This window comes from Chanodichthys erythropterus, chromosome 3, assembly GCF_024489055.1.
Source record: "Chanodichthys erythropterus isolate Z2021 chromosome 3, ASM2448905v1, whole genome shotgun sequence".
NCBI classification, from domain to species: domain Eukaryota; kingdom Metazoa; phylum Chordata; class Actinopteri; order Cypriniformes; family Xenocyprididae; genus Chanodichthys; species Chanodichthys erythropterus.
This window is the reverse complement of record NC_090223.1, coordinates 35,216,267-35,236,837: the sequence shown is the minus strand read 5'-3', so window position 1 is coordinate 35,236,837 and position 20,571 is coordinate 35,216,267. Positions and strand designations below refer to the sequence as shown.

The following is a 20,571-nucleotide window of genomic DNA, read 5'->3' as shown; positions in this document are numbered from 1 at the left end:
GTCATTAAACACTTAATGATAATCACAGCGCGAGCGCCTCGATATAACATTGTGTCCCTGAGCTTTTATTTATCATGATGCATACAGTCCCTAAACCTAAAGTACATTATAAGTGCCAGCAATTTCACAGTACTTGAACATCCCCTCGCCCGCTCTCTCATTTTTTCACCTCATTGACGTCATTACTTTACAACTCGGGGCGGAGCTGCGGGCGAACATCAGCCAATGAGCGACCACACCCTCAGTTCAAATGTGAGGTGTGAGCCAATCATATCCACGCGTCTACAAGCGAAGGCGGGCCTTATCAGCCTCCGTTGATTTCGCTCTTCATCAACACGGTCTTTTTTTAAAGTTCCGTAGACGATGAGAGAAGGGGGATTGTGAGGATACGGAAAACAGGGACAGTTTGAATATTTTAAATGCTCACGGGACACAAAAAGAATCAAAAGAAGAGGTGAAGGGGTATATCTGGGCGTTTTTTGTACCATATTAACCATTTCCTGGTGTTTAAATACGGGTAGGCAATAGCTAGCGCCATCAGGCTAACGGCGTTAGCAGCTAGCGATCAACCAAACGACAAAGGAAATATAGCCAGTAAATTCACATTTCCAGAACGATATCTTTTATACGCTTTGCTAATTCGGATTGGGGCCTTATTTTTTGACCAATCACCAAGATAATAGAAAACGGCAGACTCGACCTGTTTGAATAAACCCTACAAAAATCCACTAAAATGGCGGAGCCGGACAAATTAAACATTGACTCCATAATACAGCGTCTCCTGGAAGGTGAGAGGAACTTCACATATCACTTTGACATTAACTGTTGTTCTGAAAACAAATGTGTAAAGCCAACAAATACTTGTGCATATGTGTTTGTATTGCATGTGTGTCGTATTATTGAAATCATATTTTGTGCTCTGAAAAAGCCGGGGGAAGTGGAGCGAATTAGCAGGTACTAGCCAACCATCTTCACTAATTTACTAAATCTCTGCCTGCGATTTCATCCTCAAAGTCGCATTTCTGTTATTCTAAAGAAGAGACGCAGATGACAATTGTATGCTATTTTTTTTTCATAATCTCGTAACTTTAAGGTTATGATTCGAAGTGAGCGGAAAATCTGCCAGCATTTAATTCAATGACTACTGGTGTTTTAAAGTTATTTTCATTTCTGTCTGTGTCAGGTTCACACCTGCTGTTTGGTTACCTTGAATTTCAGCAGGAGAAGTCCTCCTGCGTCTAATTAAAACTGGCAGCAATAGGATTACTTTAACTAATGAGGATGTAGTTAGTGGAAGTGCATTACAATGTGATCTTCACAATAGAGGCCTTCACAACATGACATAAGTCGTGGAAAACTTGATTACTTTCATTTCTGCTGAGATTCTACATTTAAACTTTTATTATATGAAGAGAACATTTTTGTACGTAAACAAATGGTGATAATGCAGTACAGTATTATTATTATTATTATTATTTTTCTAAATCCTTGCCAGAGTTTCATCCTTTTGGAAGTCCAATGTTGTTCAAGAGAAAATTGATGTTTATTTCTACAAAGTTTAAATATTTCAGAAAACACTTTTTTGTAATTAGTGTTAGTTCACCCAAAAAAGAATGTCATTAATTGTTCACCCAAAAAAGAATGTCATTAATTACTCACCCTCATGTCGTTCCACACCCGTAAGACCTTTGTTCATCTTAACAAATTACACAACTTAAATTAAGACAACACAAATTAAGATGTTTTAGTTGAAATCCGATGTCTCAGTGAGGCCTTCATAGGGAGCAATGACATTTCCTCTCTCAAGATCCATTAATGTACTAAAAACATATTTAAATCAGTTCATGTGAGTACAGTGGTTCAATATTAATATTATAAAGCGAAGAGAATATTTTTGGAGCGCCAAAAAAACCCCCACTGCTTTCAAAACACTGCTTCATGAAGCTTCGGAGCACAAATGAATCAGCGTTATGAATCTGCTGCTTGGAGCACCAAAGTCATGTGGTTTCAGCAGTTTGACGCATGATTCGACATGCTGATTCATAACGCTTCGAATCTTCCTGAAGCATTGTTTTGAAATCGGCCATCACTATATATGTCGTTATCTAGGTTTTTTTGGTGCACCAAAAATATTCTTGTCGCTTTATAATATTAATATTGAACCACTGTACTCACATGAACTGATTTAAATATGTTTTTAGTACATTAATGGATCTTGAGGGAGGAAATGTCATTACTCCCTATGGAGGCCTCACTGAGCCATCGGATTTAAACAAACATATTTTAATTTGTGTTCTGAAGATGAACGAAGGTCTTACGGGTGTGGAACGGCATAAAGGCGAGTAATTAATTACATTCTCTTTTGGGTGAAGAAACCCTTTAATGATAGAGGTTTGAATCAAGTAAGGATGTAGCCCTCACACTGGGAACAGATTTTCATCTCTTTAGTTACACCAGTAATGACTTTTGTACTTAATGCTTACTGATGTCTACTGAGGGTAAATATTGCAAACCATAGCACAGATGGGCTTTATAAACCTAGGCAAGCAGTTTATTAAATATCTGAATCACATCAAGCATGTGTTGCTGCATAATGGGAATGCTTCAGGCCTTTTTGTAAACTATGTTCCATCTTTCTAGCCGGTTCCGTAGCAAAGGAAGTTGAGTAAGGTGGTAAGCAGGCCCACACGGCACCTGAGCCCCCGGAACTCCACAGACACCGCCTTAGTTTCTGTGGAATTCATCATTCATAAAAATCATGCAAATCTCCTCCCCATGCGCATTAATTTATTAAATATTTTTGGCTTGATTGGGTATGCTTTCAGCTCTGTTTAGCAGTTTACTATTTTTTGAATCCATTCCACCAAATTACTGTATTTGCAGATTCTGTGTGGGCCTGGTCATGAGTAGTTGTTGTGAAGTTTAGACATGGTAATTACTGATGCTGCTGGGTCATTTGGTCTGCCTTTGCAAGAGTGATAGAATAGTTTCGATTTTATTTACTTGGCAAGAAATCTAATACCATTTTATGTAAAGAAAAAGAAAATGCACACACTGTCATAAAAAAAACACACAAAAAAACAGAGTTCCACATACGTCGTACCTTTTACCTATTGGCTTTGAATCCTGTTGGCAGCACAGCTGTGTAAACCTTTTTTTTTTTTTTTTTTTTTTTTTTTTTTCTTTCTGCAAATCGCAGCGTAAAAAAAATAAACAAGCCAGATAATGGTTGCATATAAATCTCCTTATGTAATCATGCTGTCCTTTTTTCCCCTCAAAGCTTGATGCCTTCATCCAAAGTCCTGATTCTCCTGAGGATGATATTTTTGATGGCTGCTCTTCAGATTACAGATATCGCTATGATAGAAAATATTGCATATTTTACATATAGATAATATATATTTTTATTTATCGTGACTATAATGATCATATCTACTCTGCTATTATACAAAATGTAGGGAATATTTAGTGAGTAGAGAGCTATTTGTTTACCTTTTCTCTTGACCCGAGTTGTTGTTGTCAGTGATTTTTAGGGTAGAGGAGAAAAAAAGGCCCATTGCTGTGACATGCAGATATTGTCGGACTCTGCATGCAGGCAGGTTGCACTCAAGACACAAGTGTAATACAACGTATCAGAATCTGAGTGCCCTATTTACCAAAGTTTTCTTGTGTACTTAGGTTACTGTGCTTGTAGGTTGGAAATAATTACAAGATGTTACATAACTTAATCCTCCCTTTTTAATGAACACAGTGGTGCCTTTTTTGACAGGCACTTTTTTTTCCTTTTTTTTTTTTTTTTTTTTATCCGGATCCCAAGACTTGTTTGTTGGAATGTTCAGAGATTCCAGCTTTTAAGTCTAGATCCTTTCGGATCATGCTGTTCTGTACTGCAGAGCTGTTGTGCCTGAAGCCTCATGGCCAACCAACGGAAAATCAATTGTACTGATTACAGGTGACATGAAGGAAACTTGTGCACATAGGCCGTTGCCTTTGGTTGTTTTATGCTGGTTCCTGTGTTTTCCCAGCATCTGCTAACATTTGTCATTCTGTTGAGGTGTCACATAAATAAGTTTTTTTCTTCGCCTCAGATTGTCCCTCTATCTCATTGCCTTCATTGGATTAAGTGTAGAGGGTATCACCTCTGAGAACCTGAAGCTTTCGAGGGAAACACATGGATGTCCGTGTGATGACCGTCTACGTGTCAAACCAATTAGGCGCTGGACTGTTGGCATAACTTTTTCCCCATCGCATGAGACCGCTAGATGCAAACTTGTTAAATTTCATTGATTACCTTTGTTGTTCTCTGTGATATTAAGTTAGAACTTAGCACACCTACTAGCTACAGTTCGAATGGTTTATTTATCAACCAAGTACACCCCCCATTTCGGTGGGCGGTTGAACTCTTCTCTGCACCATTGTTTATTTATACTTATTTATGGAATTTAGCACACCTAACCTAAAACACCTACTGGTTATCGTTTGAGTGGTTTGTTTGCTTGTTTGTCATATAGATCCACCCCCAACCTTGTGTTGAGTCTAAGCTCTGTGATGCTTATTGGCCCCGTGACTAACTTTAGAGCAAGTGCTGTTGGGGCATTAGCCGGCCTTAATCTGGGTTTAAAGTGACGAGCGGCAGGATCCTATTTATACCCACTTTTCACTGGCTGAGCTGACAGGCCTCCGGTCACCGTCCAGGCCCTCAGATCACTCATGTGCTGAAACCTTAAAGGCCTCCTTTTTAGCAACCCCACCTAACTGTTATGGTACACCATTTGGTGAGCATCATCTGATTTGTTTGCTCAAAAGTCCTATTAAAATGAAACCAAGGTACTTCAGTTATCAGTAACAAAAAAAAAGCGAAGTGCTTGTTCTGTAATATGGAAGTCAAATTCAGTGTATTGTTTTTCCTTTGTTGTGCAGGGGAGAAAGTGAAATGTAGCTTCCCAGGTAACTTTGACGCAAACACACACTGTTCGTGACAGAGCAGTAGCAACCATACAATATGCATTATCAATATGCTCAAACAATTAACCTGAGGGAAGATGAATATAGATCTTATTCAAATAAGCTGTGCACACAATGTCAATCACACAGGTTAGTTCAGCACCAAGTCAATATTTAAATAAAGAACTGTAACAATATTTTCATTTCATATATTATCTACATAATTTATACAATCTTTCTGCAGTATTAGAAGCATCATATGCAGACTGCATTCAGTGCCGAGTGCTGTTGCATGCATATTTGCATTCATGCGCTGTAAATAATCCTCATGGTAAAAAAAAAGCTACAATACCATTTAAAAAGTCTGTCTGTACGATTTTTATAAATGTTTTTAAAGTCTGTTATGTTAAAATGTTGTGTTAAAATATTGTGAACATATGAATACAATTTATATTATTATATAAATGTATTTTAAAATGGTAATATTTCTGTGATGACAAAGCTATATTTTCAGCATCATTACTCTTCAATGTCACATGATCCTTCAGAAATCATTCTAATATGATGATTTTCTGCTCCAGAGCAGTTCCCATTATGTATTAATGTTGTGCTGCTTAATATTTTGAGGAAACCGTGATAAATTTTTCAAGATTCTTCGATGAAAGGAAAGTTCAAAAGAACAGTGCTCATTTGAAATGGAAGTCTTTTATAATATAAATGTCTTTCCTGTAGCTTTTGGTCAATTTAATATGTTCTTGATTCCTTTAAAAAAAAAACCCTTTTGAATAGTAGAGTACATGCTTGAATGTACAAACACACTTCTTGGTAAAATAATAACTTATTATAGTGATATAATTCAAAAGTGCTCTAAGTGATCCTGGGTGGAGTAACTTCCTGTTGAGTTTCGAAGTGTTGTCAAACAAAACAGAGGCTAGCTAGACCCTCCCTCCTCCTCCTCCCCTCCCCTCCGTGCTTCCTTAAATTTCATTCTTGTCGGTTATTGGCTGCAGCATGTTTATGTTTTGTAGTCCAGGCTGCACCAGTTTGTTTTTATTGGCGTTTTCGGAGCTTGTGGCGACTACAGAGACCGCATTTTTTTTTTTTTTTTTTTTTACAGTGTGTTCAGGGGACAGGCAGCTAGCGGATAGTGAGGAGATGTTTGCTGTATGTACAACATTAACATATGGATATATAAAAAATGACAACTTAAAGGTGCTCTAAGCGATGTCACGTGTTTTTAGGCAAAAAAAAATGTCGTTACTGCAGTATGAAAAATGATACTGAGAATTGTGGCACTGCATGGCATGCAGAAATTTTTCTCTGCACTGTGAAGGATTGTGCTGGTGTCTTTTAAACAGCTGTACGAATATGTATTCAGTGTGGATGAACATTCAGTCAGCCAGCCAGTTGTTTCTCTCTGTGGAGGGAGACCTCTTCTTTACTGCTGCTTTAGATTGATAGAGATGGGTGGATGCGAAGAAGCATTTTGTCATGCACTGTAAAATTGTTTTGGCGGTAACATTGTTCAGCATTGTGATGTCATGATTTTTTTTTTTTCCTGTACTGACTATTTGTGTCCTTGGTTCATTTGTGTAAAACCACATGCTTTAAACGGTTATTTAGAGGTGTAGGCTGGTTGGATCGATTTTTGTGACTGCATAAATAAGCCATCTTCCAAATCCTTGCATAACTGCCCGATTATGTGAGTCACCAGGATACGCTCGGTATACGCTACAATATTTCTTGCCTGAAGCAAGCCATGTGAAATGTATATTTAAAACCCAGCAACTGCTTGACTACAACTGCAGGGCTGCCTTTGGGTCTTTTATCTTCCTGTTCTGAACATCCCAAGCACTGATAGATCTCTTCTGATGTATGGCCATTGTGACCTCGAAGATGTCCTCTTCAGCCCTGTCCAAAGAGGTGGCTATTTCTCCTTTTGCAGATGCTTCATATGCGCACTCTTTCATCTGCTGCTGCCAGCTAAACTCCCTGAACAGCGTGTCGTGCAGCCAGTCTAAAAGGGCATGTTTGAATAATACCACAGGTCTGTGTTGTGTGAGATGACAGTCTGTTTAGACCCTGCAAGCCTTCTGTCACAGCACGGCAGCAAATCACTTTGGGGCTCTTTTTTTTTTTTTTTTGGGTGGAGGAACTTCGAGGATGAGTACAGGATCTGTTGACCCGTGTCTGGTTGGTTGTCATGAATATTGAAAATCTGTCTGAAGTAGGGCTGGACCGAATACCATTTGAGCTTTGAAATTTCGGTAGTAATACAAAATGAATATTTGAAGCTTTGGAAAGAGGGGGCTTAACACATTCTTCCCTCTAATAAAGCCAGTGTAACGAGTAGAAATATGGTGTGGCCCCTGTAAAGGTGCCCTCGAATGAAAAATTGAATTTGTCTTAGCATAGTCAAATAACAAGATTTCAGTACATGGAAATGACATACAGTGAGTCTCAAACATCATCGTTTCCTCTTCCTTATATAAATCTCATTTGTTTATAAAACCTCAGAAGAACAGGCGAATCTCAACATAACAGACTGTTACGTAACAGTCGGGGTGTACGCCCCAATATTTGCATATGCCAGCCCATGTTCCCAACATTATGAAAGGCATTACACAAGGGCAGGACGTCTGGATGTGCACAGCCGAATCATCAGACTAGGTAAGCAAGCAAGGACAATAGCGAAAAATGTCAGATTGAGCAATAATAACTGACATGATCCGTGATAACATGATATTTTTAGTGATATTTGTAAATTGTCTTTCTAAATGTTTCGTTAGCATGTTGCTAATGTATTTTTAAATGTGGTTAAAGTTACCATCGTTTCTTACTGTATTCATGGAGACCAGAGCCATCGCTATTTTCATTATTAAACACTTGCAGTCTGTATAATTCATAAACACAACTTCATTCTTTATAAATCTCTCCAACAGTGTAGAATTAGCCGTTAGCCATGGAGCATAGCTTCAAACTAAGTGTACAATACTCACATTATCCGCCGCATGCATGACGAACACTTTGTAAAGATCCATTTGAGGGTTATATTAGCTTTGTGAACTTTGTTTATGCCCTGTTCAAGGCAAGCGTGAGCTCCGTGGGCATGGAGCACGAGAATTAAAGGGCCACACACCCTGAATCGGCTCATTTATAATGATGCCCCAAAATAGGCAGTTAAAAAAAATGAATTAAAAAAAATCTATGGGGTATTTTGAGTTGAAACTTCAGACACATTCAGGAGACACCTTAGAGTTGTAAATGCATCTTTTGAAAAAAAGTTCTAGGGCATCTTTTAAGAACTGCACGCTGCCGGTTGAACTGTCAGTCTGCATTGTATGTGTGACTCGCATTTTCTGTTGCTCATTTAAAGTCATTTCCTTTTTGTTAAGTAACGCTGTGGACGGCATAACAAAAAACAAAAAAACAACGAATATACAAATCCCAAAACTGAAAATCGAATACCAACTCACAGAACGAATATTTGGGTCCAGCCCTAGTCTGAAGTTAAATTGCACATGGTCTTCAACACTGGCCAGCTGTGCCTCAGAAGAAATATCTTTACCATGTATTGTTTTTGTTAAAAGCCATATGTGCGGTTGTGCTGGTGTGTTTGACAAACCCTAAGGAATGCTTTAAAAAACCTGCTAAATTCTGTAAATGCCTGTGCTGGGTCTTGTGCGGTTGGGATGCCTGCCTCAGAGACGCATGGTATGGTGTTTAAGTGCACTGACGTCTATGTGTGTCAAGTTTTTCATCCTCTAGTTCTTCCTAGTTTTTAAAGCACTTATTTTCTGATAACTAGGTATAATCTGACACATTTTGCTTTTTGTTTGTTTTGGCTTATTTCCAACTATTCTCAGTTGGTCTCTTGTGTTTTTTTGTTTGTTTTTTGTTTGTTTTTTTCCCAGTTAAAGGCTCCAGGCCAGGAAAGAACGTACAGCTGACAGAAAGCGAAATCCGTGGTCTCTGTCTCAAATCTCGGGAAATTTTCCTCAGCCAGCCCATCCTGCTGGAGCTGGAAGCACCTCTCAAGATCTGTGGTATGTGTCTTGTATAATTCCCACAATCATGGAAAACCTTAGAAGGACTTTAGATCTTAATTAGTAGAAATTATACTGACCGTACATTTTATTTATTTTTGTTTTGTTGCCTGTGCAGGTGATGTTCATGGTCAGTACTATGACCTTCTTCGTCTCTTTGAGTATGGGGGCTTTCCTCCTGAGAGCAACTACTTGTTCCTGGGGGACTATGTGGATAGAGGGAAACAGTCTCTAGAGACCATCTGCCTCCTGTTGGCCTACAAAGTCAAATATCCTGAAAACTTCTTCCTTCTGCGTGGCAACCACGAGTGCGCCTCCATCAACCGTATATATGGCTTCTATGATGAGTGTAGGTATCAGTATAAATTCTGAATTTGATCTTTTACAACTACATTAACATTTATAACAACTTTTGCATATACACAGTTTATGGTTTTGAATGCTCAAAAGCTATTTTTCTCCCTATCCTGTCAGGTAAGCGACGGTATAACATTAAGCTGTGGAAGACCTTCACAGACTGTTTCAATTGTTTACCTGTGGCTGCCATTGTAGACGAGAAGATCTTCTGTTGCCATGGAGGTGAGTGCAGACAGAGGTCTTCTGTCCCCATGGCAATTTTAATGTTCTGTCATAACTCCTGTATTGACTTTGCAATTTCCCTGGAGAAGTTAAAATATAGCTGTTTATAGCCATATCACTGGGAGACCATAAAGTTTGGTTTATTTGACTGGTATGAAACTCAGGGACACACCAGGGGACTAACTAGAGTCCTCAAAAAAAAGTTTAGTGTACACATCATGCAGTGTGGTTTGCAAATGACTTGAGTAATCTGATGTGGGAGTAATCTTCCCTGGAAATGAACCATAATTGATTTAGTTTATTTAATTATTTATTTTGGTGACAGTCATCTTATCCTCAAAATAATTGCTGTGCTTGGCAATGAAATGCAATAAAAACTGAACTGTTGTAAACAAAGAGCCAGTTGTAGTGCTCATATAAACATGTTTTTGCTTACAAGCTTAAACTTACGGTTCGCTAGACTATTGATTGATATGATGAATGCATATGTGGGAGAAATGGCACAAACAACCAGCATTTCCTGCACTGCTAATCTACCACCATCAAGAAAAAACAATATCATTTTGTAAGCGTGCAGTCTGAATTGAGTTCTGTTGAGTTGTCGTCACTGACTGCGCTCAAAACAATACAGGAAATGCAGCTTGACTAGTGTAGTTTGATTGATAAAGTTGGTTCTTTATATGAATCTCATTAAGACTTAAGGTGATGATACACAGGGCAACTTGTTTGAGCAATGTTGCCAGGCAATGTAGCCATGCAACATTGCTTGGGCACTTTCCCATTGAGAATGAGCAACAAATTTATATCTGGATACGTTAGATCGGTCGTGGGCAATCAGAATGTTAGCAGCCGATCACGTGACCGGTTCAGAGATTTCAGAAAAAAATGCAAACAAGATGGCGGCCTCTCACCGGCAGTGGAGTGGAGAAAGAGTATGAACTTATATCTTTTTACTCTAGTAAGTTGTCATGCGTCAACCCAAAACAGGGAATTTACCTCATATCATGCTTAAAATACCAACAGGTGTCCAATGTGATGCGTGTATACTGTAATTAAGCCATTGAATGTTTTCAGTTAAATACTAAAAAGAGTTAGACGTCTGTAGTAGCGTAGGCTGTAGGGCGTATGACACATGATTATAGCTTTTGATGCGATTGACGCGGGTTCGAATCCGCCTTTTGCTGAACTCGCTCTTCTCCCTTTTTCTATCACAAATCAGATCGGAAAAGCATTTATTTTTAATAAAAATGAAGAAAATATTTGAAAAGTCGAAAAAGTGCCTATAAAGGTGATGATACACAGGGCAAATTTTTGAGCAATGTTGCCGAGCAACGTTGCTTGGGCACTTTCCCACTGAGAATGAGCAACAAATATATATCTGGATACGTTAGATCGGTCGTGGGCAATTTGAGATCCTCCAATCAGAATGTTAGCAGCCGATCACGTGGCCGGTTCAGAAATTTCAGAAAAAATTCAAACAAGATGGCGGCCTCTCAGCGGCAATGAAGCGGAGAAAAGGAGTGTGAACTTTTATCTTTTTACGCTAGTAAGTTGTCATGCGTCAACCCAAAACGGGGAATTTACCTCATATATTGCTTAAAATACCAACAGGTGTCCGAAAGTAATGTGTGTATGCTGTAATAAAGCTATTGAATGATTTCAGTTAAATACTAAAAAGACAAAATTTTTCAACGTCTGTTGTAGCGTAGGCTGTAGGGCGTTTGATATTTGAATAGCTTTTGATGCGATCGACGCAGGTTCGAATCCGCCTTTTGCCGAACTCTCTCTTCTCCCTTTTCCTGTCACAAATCAGATCGGAAAGGCATTTATTTTTAATAAAAATGAAGAAAATATTTGAAAAGTTAAAATAAAGTGCCTAACAAGTGTTTATAATAAAGTATTTGAGTTGGCAATAGATTTGCTCCTCTCTGATTAGTTGCTGCCAACTGTCTTTTGCCCTAATTAGTTGCCCTGTGTCTCATCAGGTTGCCCGTTGACGGCAACATTGCCCAGCAACATTGCTCAAAAAGTTGCCACGTGTATCATCAACTTCAGAGTTATTGGTTTGAATTAGTCTGATTCCTTCAGTGAGTGAACTCACTAAATCCTGAATTAATCCTGAATCGTGGTTACTAAATTAACATTCGACTCTCTTATTGAATCGCAATATATATATATATAATATTATGTTTCATTTTTCATTATAATACATTAAGTTGTTGCCTTATTTAAATTTGGCTCACCAGTCATTGATGAAGGATTCTGTCATTATTACATAATTTCTTAGTCTTGCTTGTAAAGAACTTTTTGGTCATTTCTTGTGCTTGTTTTGCAGCCCATGGTGTATGGATGCTGCCTCTTATTTTTTTTTTTTTTTTTTTTTTTTTTTTTTTTTTTTTTTTAAAAAAGAAAAAAGGTTGCTCCCTAGAAATGCACTGTGAAACATAATGAATTTTCTGCTCCAGGCCTCTCTCCAGACCTGCAGTCAATGGAGCAGGTGCGACGCGTCATGCGGCCCACGGATGTGCCTGACCAGGGGCTGCTTTGTGACCTGCTTTGGGCTGACCCAGACAAAGATGTGCTGGGTTGGGGAGAGAATGACCGTGGTGTGTCCTTCACCTTTGGTGCAGACGTGGTGGCCAAATTCCTTCATAAACATGACATGGACCTAATATGCAGGGCACATCAGGTTAGTATATGCTATGCTGTGGTAGGAATGCTTTAAAGGTGCAATATGTAGAATTTTCTGTCCGCTAGAGCTCGCTAGAGGCCTATTAAAAACAAAGGCGTAGCTTGATGATTCCAAGTTTGAGCGTGGAATCTTGGGACATGTGATCTTCACCTCACAGCCGGTTGAAACGAATCGGGATAGGACTCGGGATAAAAATAATGTTCATGGATGCGATCATTAACATTACTGTAGTATGAAGCAGAGCAGGACCGAGTGTTGTGGTAGCTGAACGCGGCCGCTGGAGCGATTGTTAACGAGAGACAAATGCAACACGCCGTAAGCAGCGAAACTTTTATTATGCCACATTCGCTGGCGTTGCTTCCGTTTTTCTTGTTACCAGAGTATGAGGTAACGCAGCTCTGTTTATCATATTAGATACATTTGAGTGTGTTGAAAATGTTATAGCGTTACTCTGTGCTCGGTGGCTGTTGAGACACTTGTTGTGTACTGCAGTAAGATGGATCGATTTTAGAATATATTAAATGCTTTTAGTAATTACTGTTACTAAAAATAAAGCTGCGTCTGATTATGCTATGTTAGCTACTTCACAAAATGGTGTTTCTCTGAGGCATGGTAAAGCATGGTACTCGCAAAAAAATCAAGAAAATTGGATTTAAACAATAAGACTAAACATGTTGAGCTGTATAACAATTAGTTTTCTGTCTATAAATATATCAAAACAGATGTTACCTTGTCTATTAAAACATGTAATATATTAAAGCGTCTTTGTGTCCATGGTGTCTACAAAATAAAACCAGAAACCGAGGGTAACGCGGGTATGACGCAATTGACAGGCAGCGACTCGCACGTCCCGGAGCCTTGAGTAAAATTGCAATTTTCTCACGATTTACAAATAGTTGAAAACCATTTTGGATATTGTAAGTACTCCAGTGAACAAAATATATAACACTGGCCTAGTGGTTTTTGGATACTTTACTGCAAAATTCTTACATATTACACCTTTAACAAAGCATTGCAACATTAATAGACTCCCCAAAATGTGACGTTATCTTTTTGTGCAGGTGGTGGAGGACGGTTATGAGTTTTTCGCGAAGAGACAGTTAGTCACCCTGTTCTCCGCTCCGAACTACTGTGGCGAGTTTGATAACGCCGGGGCCATGATGAGTGTGGATGAGACACTCATGTGTTCCTTCCAGGTAAGAGATGAGCTGTTATTTTCCTCCCTTTCTTTTGCCTGTACCTGATTACAAGGCTTTCAAGTTCCTCTGCTACATCATCTAAGTATACTTTATGTATTTGCAAACTCCCTCTGTAGATTTGCATTAGATCATGCATTTACAACGATTCTGTTGTTCTGTTCCAAAACCTAGTGTGCTGCCTACAGATGCTTTTTAAGACATCATGTGCACACTCTCAGCACAAAACCAAAAAAGCTAGGCAGCTTAATTATGCTACAATCTAAGATAGCTCATTCTAAATGTGTAGTCACATTAGCAAAATGTTGGGTTGTCTATTGTCAGTATTGTAGTGATTTTTATTTATTTATTTTAAAATCAATTTAATTGATTTATTTTTATAATTTTGAAAAATGGGCTTTAAATATCTTTTGGTTTCTTTAAAATTTAAATAAATAACAAAAAAAAATAGTTTTTACTAAAATATTTGAAGAAGCTGGCATAGTGTTAAAGGGGTGGTGGTTTTATTTATTTATTTATTTATTTTTTTTCTTTCTCTCTAGGCTTGATTGTGTTTTGGGGTGCAGTTTAACATGTCTTAATGCCTACTTTTTTTTTTAAAAATGCTGTATTTTTCATATATTTTGCCTTTATTCTACACCTCTGTTTCCACTGTCATATGAACGGCTCGTTTGACTTCCTGGTTCTATGAAGCCACTCCCTCCAAAATACACAAGGTGCTCAGATTGGTTAGCTGGCCCAGTGTATCGTGATTCGCTGAAGCGTCCGGAAACGCCACACCCCTTACCATTAGTTGTTACATGTGCTTTATTGGAAATGTAAATAATGGCGTCTATATTGCTGTATAAAATTGAGCCCAAATCAGACCCAGATGAAGAGGGTAAAGCAGGACCTCTGCAATCGCGGCTTTTAAAGGATGTTTATGAATGGGATTTCATTTTGTATTTGTGTCAAAGTGTTTAGATATGCTGTCACTGCTGTTTGTTAGCTTTCAATATACAGTTTTATCCTGATTAAAGCTTTACTGTAGCTGAATACATGACTGAGCAGTCGCATTTTTGTAAAGGTAGCGTTTAATTTATAGCATGGACAGCTGCTTGTCTATGAACATAAGTTTGTTGCCGTTTGTTGAAGTATGCAATAGAATTTAGCTAACTGTTTAGCGAAGCAAAAACGCGTTGGTCTTTGTTTACGTCCTTGATGCAACCCAAAAATAGCAACAGAACTATACATTTAAAAGACCTGTACAAACAATAAAACGTACTTACAGTTTGGGGCACATAAACAGCAGCTTCTGCTTTTAAAGAACTGCTTCATCTTTCAGTAATAGTCTTGGTTTAAATCCAGCATTGAACTCGTGTAGATTCTGGAAGCTTCTTCAGCGCCGCATCCAGTGTAGAAAAATCACAGATTACAATGGTTATATTATCTTTTGATGCGTCGCTTGTGTCCGGTGTACACAACTCTTTCATTATGCTGCGCGACATGGCCTCGCCAACTTTGTTGCGTGTTCCCGGGGGCAGTGGTTTGCAGGGTTTATGATGTCACCAACCGGGAAGAAACTCGTTGTAGTCCAAACCGGTCGTTATTGTAGGCCTTAAACTGCCATAACTTTAAAAGACAATATCTCTGTTTGCATTGAACTTTCAGTGCTGTAACTTTGCAGATACTGTTTATGCTCTACCAGCAACATCACACACTAACTAAAGTTAAAAAAGTGAAATTGCAATGAACCACCCCTTTAAATCCGTTGTGGAAATAATAGCTTATTGCTAATATCAGTCCTCCAGTCAAATCAATTGTTAGTCAAGTCTCATGCAGTGGTGCTACCAGTGAAGAGTTAAATTGGTCAGTTGTGAGGTTCCATGGCGGTTAGAATGGTCCCTATGTAGTAGGGGTGTAACTGTACATGTATTTGTCCCAAACTGTACAGTACAGATGTCACTGTTCGGTTCATGCAGTTAAATGAAGAATGCAGTCACAGGCGGTCCATACTCCAATCCATACTCCAATCCAGAAGGGGGTGCGCATGGTAATGCAACACTGTTTGTTTGCTAACCCGCACAACAGGAAAAGGAGCAGAAGAAGAACAGAACATGTACAAATGACTGCTTGAAAACAATTCGTCGAATGTCTTTCTGTGCTCAGACAAAAAATACTTTGAAAGGCTTGCGCTCTCTGCTGTGCAAGAAATGGAGTGGAATGTGGAAAATTAAGTAGGGTTGGGCTATGAGCTCTGAATGTTTAAAGGTGCAATATGTAATATTTTTGCAGTAAAATATCCAAAAACCACTAGGCCAGTGTTATATACTTTGTTCACTTGAGTATTTACAATATCCTAAATGTTTAAAACTATTTGTAAATCGTGAGAAAATTGCAATTTTAACAAAGGCCCCGGGACGTGCGAGGAGTCGCGGGTATGATGCAACTGACAGGCGTTACCTTTGGTTTCCGGTTTTATTTTGTAGAAAACACCAAAGAGAACACCGATGCTTTAATATTTACACATTTTAATAGACAAGGGAACAGCTGTTTTGATATATTTATAGAATTGTTTTTCATTTAGTACTGCTCTTTGGAACCAACAGAAGATACTTTCATGTTTCCCAGAAAAATTAAATAAAATTTTTACCTTGATATTTTAATTCAAAAGTTTTCACCCCCCGACTCTTAATGCATTGTGTTTCCTTCTGGAGCATCAGTGAATGTTTTTTAATATTTGAGTTTGAGTCCCTCAGTTGTCCTCGATGTGAAAAGATGGATCTCAATATCATTCAGTCACTGCTGGAAAGGGTTCAAATATGCAAAAAATGCTTAAACTGAAGAATGCAGGACCAGGAGGATTTTTCTAAAGAACAGAGCTTAGTTTAACTGCCCAGGACAAACAAGAGACTCATGAACAACCATCACAAAACATAAAAACAGTCGTACATCATCCCGATGCTCACACACAGTATTGAGAATCAATGGTTCACATACTTATGAATGGGGTTATTTTAATAAATTCAGCTATTGTTTTGTCTTGTGAACTAAATGTAAACATCTTTAGTGTAAAATATCTTACTCAGGACAGTACTAAATAAAAAATAACATGCATTTTGTATGATCTCTCTTATATTATTAAAATTATTCACATTTTCACAGATTTTGCAAGTGGTTCACATACTTTTTTTTCTTGCCACTGTATCTTACTGCACTGTGCAACAGTGTCTCACAGCAGCCACTGAACGAACGCACAGAGTAACAATATAACACCATTTTCAACACGCTTAAATGTATGTAATATAATAAACAGAACTGCATTACCTCATACTCATGACTGGAGAGGCGGAAGAGATGATTTTTCAGTTTTGTAGCTAATTGAGACCTTTTTTTTTTTTTTTTGAAATCAGCCCTGCAAAAAGAGAAAAAAATGTATGCAAGTATGCATTCTGTTTACTGCTTAGTACACTAAAGGATGATGTACTGTATAAACCAGGGGACTAAATGCCACTAGGTGGAACAAACTGTAATTTGCACTACTGTACTTTTTTATATTATATTATATTATAATATTATATTATATTATATTATATTATATTATATTATATTATATTATATTATATTATTATATTATATTATATTATATTATATTAAACCTAGCATTGTGGATTTGTTACTTTTTCAGGTAACACTTTAGTTTAAACCTTAACTTCACTAACTATTTGCTTAATATTATGCATATTACTAAGATATTAGTATTTATAAAGCACATATTAGTGCCTTATTCTGCATGACCTTAATCCTACCAATACATAAACTTAACCTTAATAAGCAGTAATTAGAGTAGTTTAGTTAGTTTAGTTTAGTTAGTTTAGTTTAGTTAGTTTAGTTAGTTTAGTTAGTTTAGTTAGTTTAGTTAGTTTAGTTAGTTTAGTTAGTTTAGTTAGTTTAGTTAGTTTAGTTAGTTGAGAATTGAACTCTAAAACTGAAGTGTGACCATTTTTTCTTATTTTTACCAAACCGTGACCCCAAAACCAAGGTATTGTACGAACCGGACCGTGACTTGTGTACCGTTACACCCCTACTATGTAGGTAGCTCACTAGGCATTGGAACAGAGCTTATATGTACTGAAGAGCTCTCTCTGTGGGAGGACGTGTCTATATTTGGAAGTCTGTTAGCTGTCATACACCGTTGCTTACGCTTGTCCTCTGTCTTTTTTTCAGATCCTTAAGCCAGCTGATAAGAAGCTGTACTACGGTGGAGGAGGTGGAATGGGGTCAGGACGTCCAGTCACCCCGCCACGAAATTCAGCTAAGGGTGGAAAAGCCAAGAAATAACACCCGCTGGATGACCCCTCCACCCCCAACGTCGTCTCTCCTGAAAATTCCCTGTTCTCACCCTACTCTTTCTCTACCTCCCTACTTTCTTTCCGTCTCCAAACGGCTATAAAGCAAAACAGTACCCAGGGTTGAAGTCCTTTTCTCTCTCTCTCTCTCTCTCTTTTTTTTTTAATCTTGTTTTTTTTTTTTTTTTTTTTTTATTCATGTAACTTTACAAATGTGTGTTTATATATGAAACTGCGTGTGTGAGCATCGGTTACGTTTGTTAGGCTCTTTGTGTTTGTCTTTCCACCCATCCTTCCCTTCCCCTCCACCACTCATTGCCCCCATCTCTCCACCTGTCTCTGTCAGGGAGCCTCCGACGAAGTCTCTGTTTGAACGCCCAGCTAGGCTCTGGGATAGATTTGAGACGACAGGGGTCAAAGGGGGCGGGTCGAGAGGTGCGGGTGAAGTCCCCCCTCACTGTTTATGTCCTGACACCCTCCTGCATTGTTTTAAACACAGAACTTGCACATCCTGCATTAGTTAGAGAGCCAGTCTGAGTGAAATGTGATAAATGTACACACACACACACGCAGGAAGAATGGATGTGCAGAGAAAGCGCGAGGTAGAGAGAGACTGTCACAGGTGCATAATTTCCATTTAGAGATCCAGTGATTTAAAACAATCAATCATGTTGGAACTTTTTACTTTTTTTGTAGATGGATCACAACAAAAGCTTTGAAATTCTTTGCTTACTATGTGTGTTTTTTTTAGTGTCTTTTTTGAAAGACAATTATCAATAAAGAGAACTTTATTTAAACATCCTGTACTATTTATCTTACTGTGTCCCGTTCTCCCAAGTTACGACTCTCTTCCTCAGGTGTAAGTTTACTGTTGCGAATCTGTCCTGTTCTCTTTTTCTTTTTATGTATTTATTTATTTATTTTTTAACTAAAGTGGATTGAATGTAGTCTTTTAGGGTTGACCAAAGTTGACATTTGCTGAGAAGGACCGAGATTGTGCACCTAATCATTTTCTGTTTGTCTCCAACTTGCTTGGTGCTGCTTTCTCTCTGTCTGCTTCCTCTCAACAGTAAACTCAGTCTCTTCCCCTTTGCCTTCCAATTATGCTTTTGTCCTCTGACATTTTTAATAACGCAAATATTACTCTTCTCTGTCCTAATGGTCTGTCCTTCTCTTTTCACTTTTTGCTAATGGTTAGCATTATCTGGGTTTTAAAGCACTGGGTGTCTCACTCAGCTCCTGGATCTTGCTTTGCCAGCTCAACTTGTCCTTTTCCTCTAGAGATCTGTTGTCCTTTTCATTCCCCTCCCTCCATTTCAAACTGTGTGTTTTGAGTTGCCAGACAGGATTTAAAGTTTGATCCATTTAAATCTCAGAGGAGTTGCTACTGTAATTAGGATTTAAGAATTTTGTTTGCCTCAAACTCATCACACTAGTTCCAGCAGATGGCGCACTTCACAAGACACTAGTTCTTCAATGTGTTCATAAGGGATAAGAATATTGCAAAGCAATACACTAGTGTCCTCTGCTGGCTCAAAGACACTGACGTTAGTTTCTTTTTTCTCTCTCCCTATAGTGGCCTGCTTTATATGTTCTGAGATGAATAGTTTTGTAATTTAAAGCAGGGTAGCAACCTCTAAAATTGCTTAATTCAAGCAGGTCATCTTTGGTTAAGCATGTCGATTATAAACTAGGGGTGTCCAAAGTCAGTCCTGGAGGGCCACTGTCCTGCAGAGTTTAGCTCCAACTTGCCATCATACACCTGCCTGGAAGTTTCTAGTATGCTTACTAGTGAGACCTTGATTAGCTGGTTTAGGTGTGTTTAATTGGGGTTAGAGCTAAACTTTGCAGAACTGGACACCTCTGATGTAACCTATATGATGGCCTAGTTTTTAAAAAAAGAAATAAACTAAAAAAAAATAATTATCTATGGTTAACTATGCTTCAGATGCTCAAAGAAATCCCATAATTGAGATCTTCAGTTCAAAGTGTTCCTTTCATTGCTGATGTAAAATTTTTAGCCACTATAGGAGACTAGCCCTGAAAAATTAGAGTAATGAGTAATAGACGGATGTAGTGACCGCACTCCTACACACACTAATTGCTTTCTTGCATCACAGAACTGTCATATACAGAACACAAAGTGGCAACGTAACAAATCTATGCCATTCCTCATCTAGCATCTTCTGGTCAGATTCAAATCAAATATCATAACCATAATATAATAATATTGCTCTTTTCTGATAGATCTTGTATATGTTTGGGGGGGATTTTGAATGGAGTGTGTGTGCCGTCAAAAAAAACAAAAACAAAAAAGCAAAAAAAAGTTAATGTATTTCCTTTGGTTGATGGCCTTTCTATTATCTCTGATCTCCTCAGCAAGGCTGGTAGATTGTGCACATTTTGCTTCGCAGAAACACTGAGATTAAGACTTTATTAGTAGTAGAGTTATTGTTGTTTATTAATTGTACTTTTATTTGTTTTACTTAACGGAGAGCAGGATATTTAGATGATGTATTTTTTTTTCTTTCTCTTATAAAGCAATCAGGGATGTTTTTCCTCAATGCACTGTAGTACATTATTTCAACTGTACCATAAGTAGAAATAAGCCAATAAGAGGTTTCAAGAAAAGAAAAAAAAAAATGGTCTCACGATTTTGCTTTTTCAATGCAATTTGATTTCCAACCACAAATCCTGTTTCTCAGCTACTGGAAACAAAAATAAAACAAAAAAGTGTATTTGTACTGGCTGCTTTGATATTCCTTCTATATTTTTAATAATTGGGC

At 38.0% G+C, this 20,571-nt stretch overlaps 1 protein-coding gene across 1 annotated transcript; it reads left to right on the top strand.

Annotated features, from left to right (window-relative positions):
* The first annotated feature begins 323 nt into the window (after positions 1-323).
* ppp1caa (protein phosphatase 1, catalytic subunit, alpha isozyme a) lies at positions 324-19,456 on the top strand. Its single transcript, XM_067381946.1, has 7 exons — positions 324-788; positions 8,859-8,990; positions 9,109-9,339; positions 9,465-9,569; positions 12,035-12,258; positions 13,323-13,457; positions 17,664-19,456. The coding sequence occupies exons 1-7, from the start codon at positions 734-736 to the stop codon at positions 17,775-17,777; spliced, it is 996 nt and encodes a 331-aa protein (XP_067238047.1). The 5' UTR covers positions 324-733; the 3' UTR covers positions 17,778-19,456.
* Positions 19,457-20,571: the final 1,115 nt, after the last annotated feature.

Coding starts and splice junctions, on each gene's coding strand:
- ppp1caa (XM_067381946.1), top strand. CDS start 734: ATGGCGGAGCCGGACAAATTAAACATTGACTCCATAATACAGCGTCTC. Junction 789..8,858: donor AATACAGCGTCTCCTGGAAG/GTGAGAGGAACT, acceptor TTTTTTTCCCAG/TTAAAGGCTCCAGGCCAGGA. Junction 9,570..12,034: donor GATCTTCTGTTGCCATGGAG/GTGAGTGCAGAC, acceptor TTTCTGCTCCAG/GCCTCTCTCCAGACCTGCAG.